The sequence below is a fragment of the Rhinopithecus roxellana genome, chromosome 17, assembly GCF_007565055.1.
Source record: "Rhinopithecus roxellana isolate Shanxi Qingling chromosome 17, ASM756505v1, whole genome shotgun sequence".
In the NCBI taxonomy this organism is placed as follows: Eukaryota; Metazoa; Chordata; class Mammalia; order Primates; family Cercopithecidae; genus Rhinopithecus; species Rhinopithecus roxellana.
This window is the reverse complement of record NC_044565.1, coordinates 87,068,148-87,085,602: the sequence shown is the minus strand read 5'-3', so window position 1 is coordinate 87,085,602 and position 17,455 is coordinate 87,068,148. Positions and strand designations below refer to the sequence as shown.

At 37.0% G+C, this 17,455-nt stretch overlaps 1 protein-coding gene across 1 annotated transcript in view; it reads right to left on the bottom strand.

Annotated features, from left to right (window-relative positions):
- LOC104660219 (girdin-like) overlaps positions 1–17,455 on the bottom strand; it is a 131,602-nt gene that overhangs the window by 80,044 nt on the left and 34,103 nt on the right. The window contains 3 exon segments of the mRNA XM_030921233.1: positions 914–997; positions 9,791–9,849; positions 12,160–12,229. Coding sequence (XP_030777093.1) covers positions 914–997; positions 9,791–9,849; positions 12,160–12,229 — 213 coding nt within the window.

Sequence of the window (17,455 nt, the reverse complement as noted above, 5' to 3'; positions counted from 1 at the left end):
AGTGAAACCCCGTCTCTACTAAAATACAAAAAAAAAAAACTAGCCGGGCGAGGTGGCGGGCGCCTGTAGTCCCAGCTACTCGGGAGGCTGAGGCGGGAGAATGGCGCAAACCCGGGAGGCGGAGCTTGCAGTGAGCTGAGATCCGGCCACTGCACTCCAGTCCGGGCGACAGAGCGAGACTTCGCCTCAAAAAAAAAAAAAAAAAAAAAAAAAAAAAAAAAAAAAAATGAATCTTAACAAATTTTAATTTCAATTATTTGACACTGCACAATATGCCCAAGACTTAAGTTTTTATATGAATGCTACAAATCATTAATGTGTTTATAATTCAAGTAATATCTTTAATAAAAATTATGCTGTCTATTCATTCAAAAGAAAATCACTAGAATGACAATACTAAGCTTGTCATCTTACCTCACTATCGCTTTGAATTACAAGCAGTGTTCCACTTTCTGCTGTTTCCATTTACTGCTTTGTAATCCATTCTAACAAAGACATATACCTCATTCCTCAAATAACACTTTCTGCCCATGTCACTATAGAATAAAGGCAACAGTATATTTATAGTTAACACTGTGCCATGTGTAAGGAACTATCTCTAAAGACAAGACAATTTGTATAAAAGCAGGCTCCATATCTATTTGATCTTGATTTGTTCTTGCGTATACTATGACTTTTTAACACTTTCTGCCTATGTCACTATAGAATAAGGGCAACAGTATATTTGTAGTTAACACTGTGCCAAACTTAAGGAACTATCTCTAAAGAGAAGACAATTTGTATAAAAGCAGGGTTCATCTATATTTGGTCTTGATTTGTTCTTGCTTATTATATTACTTTTAGGTACTTTAGGAGATAGATAAATAAATACACCACAAGCTTCATAAATAGCACATAAAATTGTATATATTACCTCTTGAATATGTGCAGCAACTGCTGCTTTTGTATCAAAATCTAAACCTTGAATTCTTTCAATAAATTCTTCTTTTTTCTGACACTAAAATAAATGAATAAAATAGTTATTCATACTTTATAGGGTACGGTCCTTAAAATGTTGTATATAACTAAAATTTATGAGGTTTGCTATATTTTGAAAAGTACAGTAAAAGTTTTGTTTTGCATTTAAATTGTCTAACATACTTACCTAATAAACAACAACTTAGAAATAATTATTTTAAAAAGCAAGGCACTGAAAATCCATACTATTTTTATGCTGGAAAGTTCTAAAGTGGGAAACCATTACACAACCCATCTGAGGTTAGCACAATATTATTATGCTAACTTTACACACAGAGAAGTAAAGAATCAAGAACTTGTTTCAGTGAGGATAAGTTAGTTACTTGCCAAAAAACACAGTGAGTCAGTGGCAGAATTCGGAATACAGCCAAAATGCTCAGTCAGTCCCCAACTATCACCAAACAACACAGCCTTTCTTCTTGGAAAAAAAATTTAAGCAATTTTTACTTCAAGCTTACAATTCATTCTCACATCTTCATTCTATCAATCTTAATAAAAGAAATCCACTTTTGTGGCCCAGTTCAACATTTATAATGTAATCTAATAAATATTTGATTTGTTTCTAACATAGCAAAGTTACCGGGGCAAAATTTAAAAATATATATACGAGTACACATGTAACCAAATGGAATAAAGGGGGTAATTCTTTACTGTGTAACTTTTAGAAAACTTTATATAAATTACAAATATTAAAATGTAAAACAATCTTTTTCTTTCCAGTCAGCATTAACAATTTAACATGCATTTTAATCTCTGCCTTCACCTACATCTCTAATGCTGCAAACCAACTGCTAGTATCACTGTATTCTTACAGCTAACAAATGAGAGGTGCCTACAAAATAGCACTGCCTTGTTTCACTTAGATGCATCTCCTGGACCAATTACTGAACTACTAGTGAGGACAATATAGTCACAAAATTAAAAACTACCTCTTTGATCATGAAACTTATAAGGCTCTGATTTATGCTTTACATGTTTATTTTATCAAATTGTAATGCTCTATTTTCTACTACTATACAATTTAAACACACTTCCATCAATGCAGAAAGTTCTATATCTTGTAAACACAGAATGATTAGTATAACAAAATGGTTAAAACTAAATTACCAGAAATGTATAATTCCTAGTTGTGATTAGGAAGTCAGAGTTTTGGGTGGATGGAATACAAATTAGTGGGTTTAAACACAAGAATTTTTGTCTAGCAAATAATACTTGACAGGCCTTGTAAGAACAATTAAGAATTACGTTCTAATAATAAATTCGTAGCATATATAAAATAATTAACATTTCAGGTATAGTAACATCAATTTTAAAATTTAACACTAGCAAAATTGCTGACCTATGCAGTTTCTGAGCCTATCAGAACACAAAACAGCATGATTATTATCAAAGGTATTGACTATGACTCACCAGGGTCCCTTAATTCAACTGCGGTATCTTTCTCTGCCTTCAGTTTAGACTAAATAGATACACTTTCCTTTTCTAAGCCACAGCCACTTGTATTTTACTTGTATTATCTTTAGGAACTCATCCTTTAGCACAATCTCAACACAAATCAATGAAAATTTTTCCTTTACCCTTGTAACACACACAATTTCTACTAAATCTCACACCTTAATTTAACTCTTAAAAGTTAAGCATTCTCAAAATGTTTTATAAACAGCTTAGGCTTCCCTAAAGATAGAGAATAAATTTCACAGGCTTTTGAAGGATAGAAAAGAGAAAGACTGTCAAGCTGGAAAAAAGAATAAAAGACTCAAACTTTGAAGTTGAATAATCAGATCAAATTTCTGTATCAGAGCTGCCCAATAAATATGGTGATCATTAGCTATATGCAGCTATTGAGTACCCGACATGTAGCTAGTGCAACTGAGAAACAGAAAGTTTAATTTAATTGTAATTAATTTTAATTCAAATAGCCACATGCGGCTAGTGGCTACTGTATTGAATAGCCCAGGTCTACAGCATGAGAAAGTCTGGTGTTAAAAACAGATATATAGCTTAATACCAGCTGTGAAGACTAAATAATATCAGCAAATTGTTTTTTCCAATTAAAATTAAGCTCTCTTATCTTTATGTGAAGTTCTTAAACTATCATGGGCACTAAAATTAATTGTTTAACTCTGAGTTAAACAATTGTATTATAGTAACTGATTACTAAGCCAGTAGATTAGTATGATATTCTAAGAATATGGTATGGAGGCCAGGCATGGTGGCTCACGCCTGTAATCACAACACTTTGGGAGGCCAAGGCAGCTGGATCACCTAAGGTCAGGAGTTCAAGACCAGCCTGGTCAACATGGTGAAACCCTGTCTCTACTAAAAATACAAAAAATTAAACAGGTGTGGCGGCAGGCGCCTGTAATCCCAGCTACTTGGGAGGGTACGGCAGAAGAATTGCTTGAACCCAGGAGGTTCAAGTGAGCCGGAGGTTGTAGTGAGCCAAGATCGCGCCACTACACTCCAGCCTGGGCAACAGAGTAAGACTCTCTCTCTCTCTCTCACACACACACATGCATGCGCACACACACACACACAAACACACACAAGAATATGATGTGGAAACTGGGACATAGCAAAAAAGCAAAAAAGTGATTAGGGTGGGAGGTGGGTGGGAGAGCGAAATACATAAACCCTAAAGTTGTATATCTTCTACCAGAGAGCGTGAGCCCTTAATACATTATTCCTCAAATTCCTCATATTTTCAATACCCGCTCTATGATCTTAAAGAAAGAAGACAGATTTATGTGGAAAAACTATACTAAAATAGAGGAAATGGCACCCAAAACAAGATATTGAACAAGAAAATAATAAAACAAGGAGCACATTACAGTGTTTTAAATAAGAAAACTGATAATATAGGTCTAAACAAATCATAGTTCTACCAAAGAGCAATAAGCAGGGCTTCGAACAGACATTTGTACACTCATGTTCATAGCAACATTGTTTACAAAGGCCAAAAAATGGAGGCAACTCAAGTGTTCATCAATGATGAATGGATGAACAAAATTTGGTATATACAAACAATGGAATATTATTCAGCCTTAATAAGGAAGGAAACTGACACATGCTATAGCATGAAAAAACCTTAAAGACATTATGCTAAGTGAAATAAGCCCATCAAAAGGACAAATACCGTATGATTCCATTTGTATGAGGTACCTAGAGCAATCGAATTCACAGAGACATAAAGTAAAATGGTGGTTACCAAGGGCTGGTAACAAAGGGAGTCATTATTTAATGGGTACAGAGTTTTAGTTTTGGAAGATGAGAAAAGTTCTTCAGATGGATGGTGGTAATGGTTACACAATAATGTGAATGTACAGCAATCAGAATACCAATGAACTATATATTTCAAAAATTGTTAAAACTGTAAATTTCCAATTACGTATTTGAAAACAATACTCGTATCAACAAAAGTCTCCCTCTTTGAGCTATATTTGTATTTTTAAATATTCTCAGAAAAACAAATGCCTTGCTAGAAATTGTTTTATTTCCATTTTTGTTTTTCTTAAGAGACTGGGTCTTGCTACGTTACCAGGCTGGAGCACAGTGGTTATTCACAGGCATGATCATAGCATACAGCTGCCCTGAACTCCTGGCCTCAAGTGATCCTCCCAAGTAGCTGAGACTAAAGACGCATCACTGAACCAAGCAGAAATTTGTTTTATTTCCTTAAAAAGTGATATGATAAAGTTCTAAAATGCTAACTTTTAAGATGCTTTACAGATCAGTGATAAGAAAACAACAGATTGTAGCCGTCAAACTGACCAAGTTCAAAACTGGTTTTCCGAATCAAATACTAATGTTTGATTCCCTCTGAGGGTACATAAAAGGGTCAAACTTTTAATTCCAACCACACTTGACACTCAGTTACTTTCAGCACTACCCAACCTGGCCAAAGTCCAAAATAAGTAATATTTCTGGATACTAAGCAGCCTGCACTGATAGGTTTTAAGTTCTCCTAAAAAGGGTGAATTTCACATAGTCTTAGAACAAAGAAATTTCCAAACAAAACACTGCAAAAATTTTTCTTCTGCATAGGATGGTTTCACCTAGAACTCTCTCAACTACTTCAGGGCTAGGAGGAAGAGTCACGGATGTGTGAAAATTCTAGGTGATGCTCAGAACTGGTTCAGAAGACTTGCATTACCCATTGAAAAAGATTCTGGAGGAACCTGACTGAGTTGGACAGTCAATAACAAAAATACTCAAGCCCTGGCCTTGGACGGTTTTCTTCATATTTAAAGTTATTTCTGTGGCTTTTACTTACATATAATCAAGGATTAAAAGTTGTAATATATTTTGTCAGGTAAGATCTTTGGATGGTGGTTAACTTTACCATTTTTGAATGTTGCTTCCTCTTAAGAAATTCATTTTTTTCTTCAAAAGAAGAAAATATTTTTCAATTTCCCAATGCTTATTTCTCTCTCCCTCCTCTCTCTCCCTCTTTAACTTAAATTTTTTTTCTTTTCTTTCTTTTTTCTTTTTTTTGTACAGATAGAGTCTCCTTGTGTTGCCCAGGTTGCTCTGAAACTCCTGGGCTCAAGCAATCCTCCCACCTCGACCTTCCATAGTGCTAGGATTACAGGCATGACCCACTGCACCCAGCCCTATTTCTTTCCATTCATATAGTATCTCTTGAAACCTGTGGTCCCCTGATTTCCTAAACTCTAGTATCATATCAGCAAATTTTACCTTGCTATTTCTACCTACAAATAACAATTGTAACAGATAAAATTGATTGACCTAGATGTGGGAAAACATGCTATTTACATATTGTACTAATCATCAGAATTTTAATCTGTCCAACTACAAGATGAACAAAATTTCTGTAATAGAGAGGACATTTTACAAAGTATTCCAACAATACTTGTTGGCTGATTGGTTTACTCAATAGCTTCTTGTCCAGAAGCACAGTCTGGCTATTAAGCATCAACAAAGACTTCTAATTGTTTATATGGTCATGGTGAAGGCTGACAGATTTTGGTTACACACTTTATATTATTAGTAGTAGTGACTCCAAAACACCTACAGAATAATTTTTTTTGTTTTTTTTTTTTTTGAGATGGAGTCTTGCTCTGTCACCCAGGTTGGAGTTCAGTGGCACGATCTTGGCTCACTGCAACCTCCGCCTGCCGGGTTCAAGCAATTCTCCTACCTCAGCCTCCCGAGTAGCTGGGACTACAGGTGCCCGCTACCACATCTGGCTAATTTTTGTATTTTTAGTAGAGACAGGGTTTTGCCATGTCAGTCAGGCTGGTCTGGAACTCCTGACCTCAGGTGATCCACTGTTCCAGCCTCCCAAGTGCTGGGATTACAGATGTGAGCCACCGCATCTGGCCTGAAATCTGAACTCTATCTTAAAGTGGCAAACCCAATCCTTCGTAACTCAATTCATGTAAACTCTCCAGTCTAATATCTTGCCATTCATCTCCATAAATCCTACATTTCAATCACATTTTTTTTTTTTTGAGATGAAGCCTTGCTCTGTCGCCCAGGCTAGAGTGCAGTGAAGCCACCTCGGCTCATTGCAACCTCCATCTCCCAGGTTCAAACAATTCTCCTGTCTCAGCCTCCTGTGTAGCTGGGACTACAAGCACAAGCCACTATGCCCGGTTAATTTTTTGTATTTTTCTTTTAGCAGAGACAACGTTTCACCATGTAGTCAGACTGGTCTTGAACTCCTGACTTCAAGTGATCCACCCACCACCACCCCTGGCCCAACCACACTTTATGTTCCCTGAATAGGCTGTTTTCTCAACATCTTTGCTCTCATTTCAAATACTACCTTGTCAGAGGGCTTTCCTAATACTACAAGTAAACTTAAGAAAATACTTCTTCTATATACCAATGTATATTACATTATGGTAATTATTACGTCAAATTTGTACTGTTTACTCTGTCTTCTCTAAAATTCAAACTCTTTGAGCTTTACATCTTTTTTCTAAAATCCCTGTCCCTGTCCTTTACTATAGCACCCATAAGCATTAAAAAAAAAAAAAATTTTAGGTCACTAACATTTTTAAAATACAGAATGATAACAACATTTTTCAAAATTGGATCTTTCCTCCTTTCTTGGTAGGTAAGTCATTCTGGCACCAAAATAGATGCAAGTCTTAAGGGCTCTCAAGTAAAAACATAATTCTGCTATGACTACATGGACATCAAATATATAAAAAGATGGGTCTCCAAGTTTCTTGACAAGCTGATATCACATCAAAGACCAAGGTCTGACACCCTTTCCATCTCCTCATTTCTAAAAAAGCCTTGAATGATGTTAAAATAGGTTAGAATGACAGTCTCCTTGAGCCTTTGCTTTGTTTTCTCCAGTTGATAAAACTTATTCTCTTTTAATATGAAAAAAATTAGGCCGGGCACGATGGCTCAAGCCTGTAATCCCAGCACATTGGGAGGCTGAGGTGGGCGGATCACCTGAGGTCAGGAGTTCGAGACCAGCCTGGCCAACATGGTGAAACCCTGTCTCTACTAAAAATAAAAAATTAGCCAGGTGTGGTGGTGCACGCCTGTAATCCCAGCTACTAAGGAGGCTGAGGCAGGACAATCACTTGAACCCGGGAGGCGGAGGTTGCAGTGAGCCAAGATAATACCATTGTACAAAAAGAATGAAACTCCATCTCAAAAAAAAAAAAAAAAGAATTAACTTGAGTATAATTAGTTTTTCTTTATTTTCAGATAAATTTACCCTTTGGGGCCAGGCAGGGTGGCTCATGCCTGTAATCCCAGGACTTTGTGAGGCCGAGGCAGGAAGATCACTTGAGGACAAGAGTTTGAGACGAGCCTTGGCAACACAGTGAGACCCTAGTTCTTAAAAAAAAAAAAAAAAAAAAAATTAGCCAGGCATGACGGCACATGTCTGTAGTTCCAGCTGCTTGGGAGCCTGAAACGGGAAGATCATTTGAACCCTGGAGGTCAAGGCTGCAGTGAGAGTCATGATCATGTCACTATACTCCTGCCTGAGTGACAGAGTGAGACCCTGTCTCAAAAAAAGGTCCTTGGTTCTGCTCCATTCCTACTGTCAATTTTAGTAATCAGCAATAACAACCAAGCAGTAACCAGCAATAAAAACCATATTTATGCTATTGTTATGTAATCTAAATTTACACAACATTCACCAACACAAGGTATTTTTTAAAGCAAATATAGTACATAAAGGCTGTAAATAAGAGTTGTGCTTCTGACTCAAAATCTGATGAGCAAATTAGAAGACTACAAACACCATATTCAACTTAATATTTAATCAGTTGTGAAGTAAACACCTGTACATTACACAGCATGAAATTTTAATAACATACATTATGTAAGATTATTGCTTCCAAGCAGTCAGCTCTAAAAGCCAACACTCTCTGGGACATATAATTTCTGTTGTACGTATGTAAAAAAATTACTAGTTATCATATTATTTGTTTATAAATAATCTCATTTCACAAAGAAGACAGTTTAGAATGACACTATAATAATTCATCCAAAAAATGGCTGAAATGAAAAACTAACATAGTATAATAGATTTTGAAGTCCAGAGCAGAGTTGACTCTCAGTTCTTTGGCCTACTAGCAATATGACCTAAGTTTAAACTTAGAGCAACCATCCTGGTTTGCCTGGGACAGTCCCAGTTTACACATGTCATTCCACTGTAATTACTACATGTATTTAAAACAGAAATGGGATTTCATTATGTTGCCCAAACTGGTCTCAAACTCCTGGCCTCAAGTGATCCTCCCATTTTAGCCTCTCAAAGTGCTGGGATTACAGGTGTGAGCCACCATGCCTAGCCCACTATAATTATTAACAGTACCTTCTTTGATTTTCGCAAGTGTCCCAATTTGGATAATAACTTAAATATCACCCTACCCAATCTCCTGACCTGAAAGAAGATATTATGAGAAAATATATATATCAGGGCTGGGCGCGGTGGCTCAAGCCTGTAATCCCGGCACTTTGGGAGGCTGAGACGGGCGGATCATGAGGTCAGGAGATCAAGACCATCCTGGCTAACACGGTGAAACCCTGTCTCTACTAAAATATACAAAAAAACTAGCCGGGCGAGGTGGTGGGCACCTGTAGTCCCAGCTACTCAGGAGGCTGAGGCAGGAGAATGGCGTAAACCCGGGAGGTGGAGCTTGCAGTGAGCTGAGATCCGGCCACTGCACTCCAGCCTGGGCGACAGAGCGAGACTCCGTCTCAAAAAAAAAAAAAAGAAAATATATATAAGGGAAAATATCTGACCAAAAGCAGGCATTCTATAAACCATAGCTATTATTATAGTCATTGATCAAAGAGCAATATAATAATAACCAAGAGTCCTAAAACACTTTTCATAAATTCTGCCTCCTTTTTACCTTTTTTTCTTTTAAATAAATTCTGCCTCCTCCCTTCTCTCCTCTTTTCCCTTCCCTTCTCCTAAAATATACACAAGTACAACAAATCACAAGGACGTTTTGGGAGAGATTTTTAAGGCCACCTCTGGAAAAAAAAACTCAAAAAATTAGGGACACTATAAGCTTCAGAATAAGGAAAAGAGTAATTAAATATTTTAAATGATATGACTATGATAATGTAACTAAATTCTAAAATAAAGTTAAGTGTTTTTCTTCAACATAATCTCCTTAGGAGGTTATATAGTTATTGAAAATTTTCTAACATGGACTTTGAAAAGCAATGGTCAATCCTTAAGTCTTTCAGAAATGAGAGCCTGATAAAAATATATAAAGAGGTTGTTAAAATGAAAATATAAAAAAATATTTTAACTTACCTGAACTGCACAACCCAATAAAAGTAAAAGCAGTTTTTTAACTTCTTCTGTGCCTTGCTCTAAAATAGAAACAATTATTAAGGACAACATTTTGCTACATTTTCAACTCTATTTGGAGAATCATTTCTAGAGGTAATTATGCACAGCAACTTCACTGAAGGATTCAGTGTAAGCACATATAGTGGAGAATTCAAAATAGCAGCTGTGTACGTACAAGGTGGTAACAGCAGAAGAAATGGGCAAGAATATCAATTTTGAAGGGCTAATGAAGAGGTTTCAAGGCTCTGTGCAACAAGTATGCTAACTATGAATTTACTCCTTTTCCATAAATGATTGTAGTACCCCAGCCTGAAAAATCAAGAACCTACCAAATCAGGTTGATAGAGGGTACATGCCACAAAGGCAGCCAAAATGGCTCCTAATAGGTCTGGCTCCTCCTAGGCCTGTTAGTGTTTTCTTACTTAAAACACAGATCTTATGAATTCATCTCCTTATAAAATTTAAATGGTTTTCCACTGTGCATGCTCATGACGACCAGAATCTTAAATGTCTGTTACAGTGAGGCTGTTAAAATAAATGTATATAACAAGCTAGGTAAAAGTTAACAATCTATAACAGAAATGGAGAGAATATTCCCTGTCCAACAGCATTCAGTTAAGATTTTCTTAAAATATTCAACTGGAAAAAAATTACTTCTTTGGGCCAGATTTTCACCACCAGGCCAAACTGTCTATGAAAAAGTCCAAATCTTCTTATCAGACATTTCCTTCTACTCCCCATGAAACAACCTACTTTCTAGCTACGCTGAGCCATTAATCACCATTCCTCCCAAATATGCATATATACACACTCCTCTGCCTTAATACTACTCCCTCTATCTGTCCTCCTTCCCCAACCTCCTCATCCCCCTAGTGAACTACTTGCTAATCACAATCCTAGGCACAGCTCTTATCATCTCTGTGTAGTCTTACCTGACCCAATCATTAATGGTCCCCAACTCTCACTTATATGTCAACTTTAAGAATAATTAATGGCTCCATATTTTATATGCCAGAACATTTGGTACATATTTCTACTTCATACTAATTATTACATGATTTCTCCATAATCTGTGTATCCTTTACCAAACCATAAGAGCTTCTAGAACACAGACCATTTTTTCCACTCCTGGTCCCTATAACTTGGTAGGTACTTACCAAAGGTATGTAGGATGGAAAATAATTCCATCCTACATGCAATTTTTATTTTTCATTTTTAAATTTATATAATCAAACATCCCATTGGATCTCTAAAAACTATCTAAGCTGCTAATTCACCACATCTAATTAATAGTTTCCTCTATACAAATAGCTATTTGATTTTAGTTTTTATTTTGGTTTTGTTTGTTTTGACTGAGAGGGGGTATGGGCTGAAGAAATACACTAATTTGGATAACATGTAGACTGTAAGGATAAGCCCATTGTTGAAACTGTTAGGTAGCTGCTAATTTCCCCAACTGTTCAAAAATTACAATTCTAAAATATCACATTTAAAATGTGCTAAAGGGCAGAACATTTCGAAGAAAAAATCTGAATGATATAAAACTGCCTCTCATCTTTCCATTCAGGACTAAGTTTAATATAAACTAAAACATATCAGACTAGGCGTGGTGGCTCACGCCTGTAATCCCAAGCACTTCAGGAGGCCAAGGTGGGCAGATCACCTGAGGTCAGGAGTTCAAGACCAGCCTGGCCAACATGGTAAAACCCTGTCTCTACTAAAAATACAGAAATTAGCGTGGTGGCCACGCCTGTAATTCCAGCTACTTGGGAGGCTGAGGCAGGAGAATCGCTTGAACCCAGGAGACTGAGGTTGCAGTGAGCCAAGATCATGCCATTGCACTCTAGCCTGGGCAACAAGAGAGAAACTGCATCTCAAAATAAATAAATAAAGAAACAAACAAAAAAAAATATCAATCAGTAAAACTTAAGATTCAAACAATTTTGGCAATGGTAGATAGTAGATATATGAATAGAAACCTGGAAATTATTTCAAAATCATTTCTTTTCTAAGGTAATATCTTTTAAGTTTGTAACTACATCATCTTCTATACTTCTTTATAATAAGATACTAAAAATCATCACAGAAAAGTATGTTTGGTATAGTAGAAAAAATACTGAACTTAATATAAAATTTATGCCTGGTCTTACCTATAACTTACAAATATTCTAAGCTTGCATCTTTCTAGAAAATGGAACATCACCTCCAACTTTTACAGTTATGAAAAATCTAGTGAGTTAATGTAAATAAGCTCTTAGTAAAAAATAAACATCATATTATTACACAAAGGTTAGACATTACTTTCACATTATGCTAATTTTAATACTTACCAGAAAAGGGATTTTTGCCAATGATTAAGACATTTGGCAACGACATCATGATCAATTGCTGCAAAGTCTCCTGTAAAAAAATATCCAATACTCGTTATATGGGTAATGCTAACTAGGTAATTATTCACCAAGCTATAACTTATGATTTGTACATTCTTCTATAGGTGTGCTATACTGTAATTAAACAAATATGGAAAAAGTTATATAAGTTCTTAAATCTTTTGTAACTTTAATGAATTAAATAACTAAAGTTATAATATCAGATAGACTTCAGTTAATAATATATCAGGCTGGGTGCGGTGACTTATGCCTGTAATCCTAGCACTTTGGAAGGCCAGAGAGTGAGGATCACTTGAGACCAGCCTAGGGAACAGAGTGAGACCTTCGTCTCTACACACACACATATAATAATAAAAAAGTTTTAAAAATATCAGATGTCCCCAGATTAAAGCATTCAAGTCAAAATGGTCTAATTATTATTTGGAACTCTGAAGTTTTAGGTGCTAGAAAATTAAGAAACATTCCTCAACAAAAGATTAAGCAAAATTAAGAAACATTCCTCAATAAAAGTTCGAGCATGTGTGCTGTTCTTGTTCTTGTTAGTTCTCCCTGAGGAAACTAAAAATACATCATACAAATTTATGAGTACTGTCACTGTACATATATATATAAAATATGTGGTTTTGTTTGTTTTTTTGAGATGGAATCTCGCTCTGTCGGCCAGGCTGTAGTGCAGTGGTGTGATCTTAACTCACTGCAACCTCTGCCTCCTGGGTTCAAGCTATTCTCCCGCCTCAGCCTCCCAGGTAACTGGGACTACAGACACCTACCACCACTGCCTGGCTAATTTTTGTATTTTTAGTAGAGACGGGGTTTCACCACGTTGACCAGGCTGGTCTTGAACTTCTAACCTCCCCAGGCGGAGTTCAGGAACTCCAAGTGATCCACCCGCCTCAGCCTCCCAAAGTGTTGAGATTACAGGCACGAGCCACCACACCTGGCCATATTTTTTTTTTTTTTTGAGACGGAGTCTTGCTCTGTCGCCCAGGCTGGAGTGCAGTGGCCGGATCTCAGCTCACTGCAAGCTCCGCCTCCCGGGTTCACGCCATTCTCCTGCCTCAGCCTCCCGAGTAGCTGGGACCACAGGCGCCCGCCACCTCGCCCAGCTAATTTTTTGTATTTTTAGTAGAGACGGGGTTTCACCGTGTTAGCCAGGATGGTCTCGATCTCCTGACCTCGTGATCCGCCCGTCTCGGCCTCCCAAAGTGCTGGGATTACAGGCTTGAGCCACCGTGCCCGGCCAATATTTTTAATATAATAAATAAGAGCTATATTTTTAAAATGTCAACTGATATTAAAATTAAGAAACCTAATTGCTTTATTAAAAACGCTGTCTAATGATGAAAGTCAGTTCCTCCTCAGTGAACCATTATTTCTCTCCTCTACAATAGATGTTTAACTTCTGTAAAACTTTAGTGACAAGAATATATGTAGATTCTGAACATACAAGGTGATTCAGAAAGAACTGAATGCTTTCAAATTCTTCAATTTAGGTAATATATCAAGTATGCACCTTCGGTTTATACCACCTCTTCCTTGAAGAAATGAAGAAATACATTGTGTCTGCCATTACAACCACTGACACTGATGATATGAAAAGGGTCTGGGATGAATTAGACTATAGGATGGATGGGTGCCATGTGATAATTACTGAATCTTTGCAATATTAAGGAATAACTATGACAGATTCTTCGTAAATTGACTACATGTTCAGATATAACTAGTTAGGAATAAGTTTTTGAAGGTATTCAACTCTTTTTGAATCCATTATTTAACTTAATACTATGATGAGAAAGCAAATAACCATGAAAAACAACTATTAAAAGTTAACTTGTGCTGCTTTTTAAAAATTTCTAATTCTAGATTCACTAGAGCACTTACCCATGGTCAGAGGCTGGCATGACACCAGATGTTAATTAGAATTCATCTCTTATCTATAATTCTTTATAGATATAAACAAGAAAGTTTCAAAAAGTTTTCCTCAGTATTACATTAGCACTTTAAAAAACTATTGCCAAAATATGCCTGCATTTAAAGGAAAGTACATACTTGATATATGTATCATGTTAGAATAAGTATCAAAACTTGCTAAAATCACTTATTCCAGGAATGATATGGAGTTTGGATATTTAATGAATTAGTTTTCCAATTAAAAGCAAGTTATCTCAAGAGAGAATATGCTATAGCTATGTGTGCAACAGCTAATTAAAGGAATAAATTTCTGCTTCATTCAATTTTTTTTTTTTTGATGGAGTCTCGCTCTGTTGCCCAGGCTGGAGTGTGGTGGCATGATCTTGGCTTACTGCAACCTCCACCTCCCAGGTGCAAGCAATGCTCTAGCAGCTGGGATTACAGGCACCTGCCACCATGCCTGGCTAATTTTTTTTGTATTTTTAGCAGAGACGGGGTTTCACCATCTTGGCCAAGCTGGTCTTGAACTCCTGACCTCATGATCCACCTACCTTGGCCTCCCAAAGTGCTGGGATTACAGGCATGAGCCACCGTGCCCAGTCACTTCATTCGAATTTTTAGTTTCCTTGCCTTGAAGCAAAATTATGAGGACTGTCATTATAGAGTTTTTTTTTTTTTTTTTTTTTTGAGACAGGGTCTTACTCTTATCACCCAGGTGGGAGTGCATTGGTGCAATCACAGCTCACTGCAGCCTTGACCTCCCAGGCTCAAGAGATCCTCCTGCCTCATTTGTTTTTATTTTTTATGGAGACAAGGTGTCACTATGTTGCCTAAGCTGATCTTGAACTCCTGGACTCAAGCGATCCTCCTGTCTTGGCCTCACAAAGTGCTGGGATTACAGGCATAGGCCACCATGCCCAGCCAGATTTTTTTAAAATCATAAATAAGAGAGCTGCATTTTTTAAAATCACTGTTTTGTCTATATCCTACTTTGTGAAGATAACCTAAGTCAGATGCAAGAGCCTTCAAATTCACCTTCGTAAAGAGAAGCTTTAAATTTTTTATTTACTTTTATTTTTTATATTTATTTATTTATTTATTTAGAGACAGAGTCTCTCTTTGTCGCCTAGGCTGGAGAGAAATGGCGTGATCTCAGTTCACTGCAACCTCCCCTTCCCGGGTTCAAGAGATTCTCCTGCTTCGGCCTCCTGAGTATCTGGGATTACAAGTGCACACCACCATGCCTGGCTAATTTTTGTATTTTTAGTAGAGACAGGGTTTCACCACATTGGACCTCTTGATCTGCCCACCTCGGCCTCCCAAAGTGCTGAGATTACAGGTGAGCCACCACACCTGGCCGAGAAACTTTAAATTTTAACAGACACTAAATTTTTTTTTTAAGTTTTATCTTAAAGATGTTAGAGATAAAACTCATTTACGTCACTTACTTTTGAGTATATATATATTTGAGTGTGTGTATATATATTATATATATATATATAATATACATAATTTTTTTGAGACAGTCTCGCTCTGTCGCCCAGGCTGGAGTGCAGTGGCGCATTCTCGGTTCACTGCAACCTCTGCCTCCCAGGTTCCTGCGATCCTCCTGCCTCAGCCTCTCAAATAGCTGGAATTACAGGTGCACGCCACCACGTCCAGCTAATTTTTGTATTTTTTAGTACAGATGGGGTTTCATCATGTTAGCCAGGCTGGTCTCAAACTCCTGACACTGAGTGATCTGCTTGCCTTAGCCTCCCAAAGTGCAAGGATTACAGGCATGAACTACTGCGCCCAGCCTGGATTCTAGCTATATTTTTGTAAAAAGTCTTTTTATTTCCCCATTCCAATTTTATGAATAATATTAAAAAATATACAAGACATAAAACAGAGATGCTTAAAAACTGACTGCCATTGTTAAGATTTATTATATCATCACAGCCTGCCCAGACTTAATCTTAGCTCTAAAGAAATTCACCATTAAAGTATTAAAGAAATGGAAAAAGAATATATAAATCAGCCCAAGATGAGTTCGCTAAAAGGAGGAACAAATTAGCGAACAGGTCAAAGTTGATAACATATGTATATAAACTAGTGAAGATAATTCAATTTGTTAACTCAAGTTATAAGAAACCTATAAAAATAAACGGAGAAATAAAGTATTTTAGCAATTCAACTGAAAGAGAAAAAGGTTTCGAGAAAATCAGGGCAGTCACCTATTCAACAAATATTTACTGAATATCAATTATCTGCCAGACGTTCTAGACACTGAAAATGCAGCAGTGAATAAACAGAAATCCTTATTCTCATGGAATTTACGTTTTAGTAAGAGAAGACAGACAATAAAACAAGTAAGTGTTTTTGGTGATAAGTGCTAGGAATAAAAATAAAGCAGAGGGGCCAGGCACAGTGGCTTACACCTGTAATCCCAGCACTTTGGGAGGCCAAGGCAGGTGGATCACCTTAGACCAGCCTGATCAACATGGAGAAACCTTGTCTCTACTGAAAATACAAAATTAGCCAGGCATGGTGGTGCATGCCTGTAATCGCAGCTACTCAGGAGGCTGAGGCAGAATTGCTTGAACCCAGGAGGCGGGGGTTGCGGTAAGCCAAGATTGTGCCATTGCACTCCAGCCTAGTCAACAAGAGCGAAACTCTGTCTCTAAATAAATAAATAAATAAAAAAGCAGAGGCCAAGTGTGGTGGCTCATGCCTGAAATCCCAGCGCTTAGGGAAGCCAAGGTGGGTGGATCACTTGAGGCCAGGAGTTCGAGACCAGCCTGACCAAGATGGCAAAGCCCTGTCTCTACTGAAAAAAAAAAAAAATAGCTGTGTGTGCTGGCACATGCCTGTCATCCCAGCTACTCAGGAGGCTGAGGCACAAGAATCACTTGAACCCGGGAGATGGAGGTTGCAGTGAGCCGAGACTGCACAACTGCACTCCAGCCTGGGCAACAGAGTGAGACTCCGTCTCAAAAATAAATAAATAAATAAATAAAAATAAAGCAGAGAATAGGAAAGAGTATTATAGGTAGAGGTGGGTGACAGAGTGAAACTCCATCTCAAAAAAGAAAAAAAAAATCCAGAAATGTATACATATTCAGGTGACAAAGTGGTAATTTCCTGGCACTAGAACTATGTCTGTATTATCTATTTTTTTTCTAATTTTCTACAGTACAACAATATTGCTTCTATATGAACTTACTTAAATATACATATTCAATTATAAATATAAGTACATAAATATATTTAATTATATATTTAATAATATATATATATATATGTATTTTTTAAGACAGAGTCTCGCTCTGTTGCCCAGGCTGGA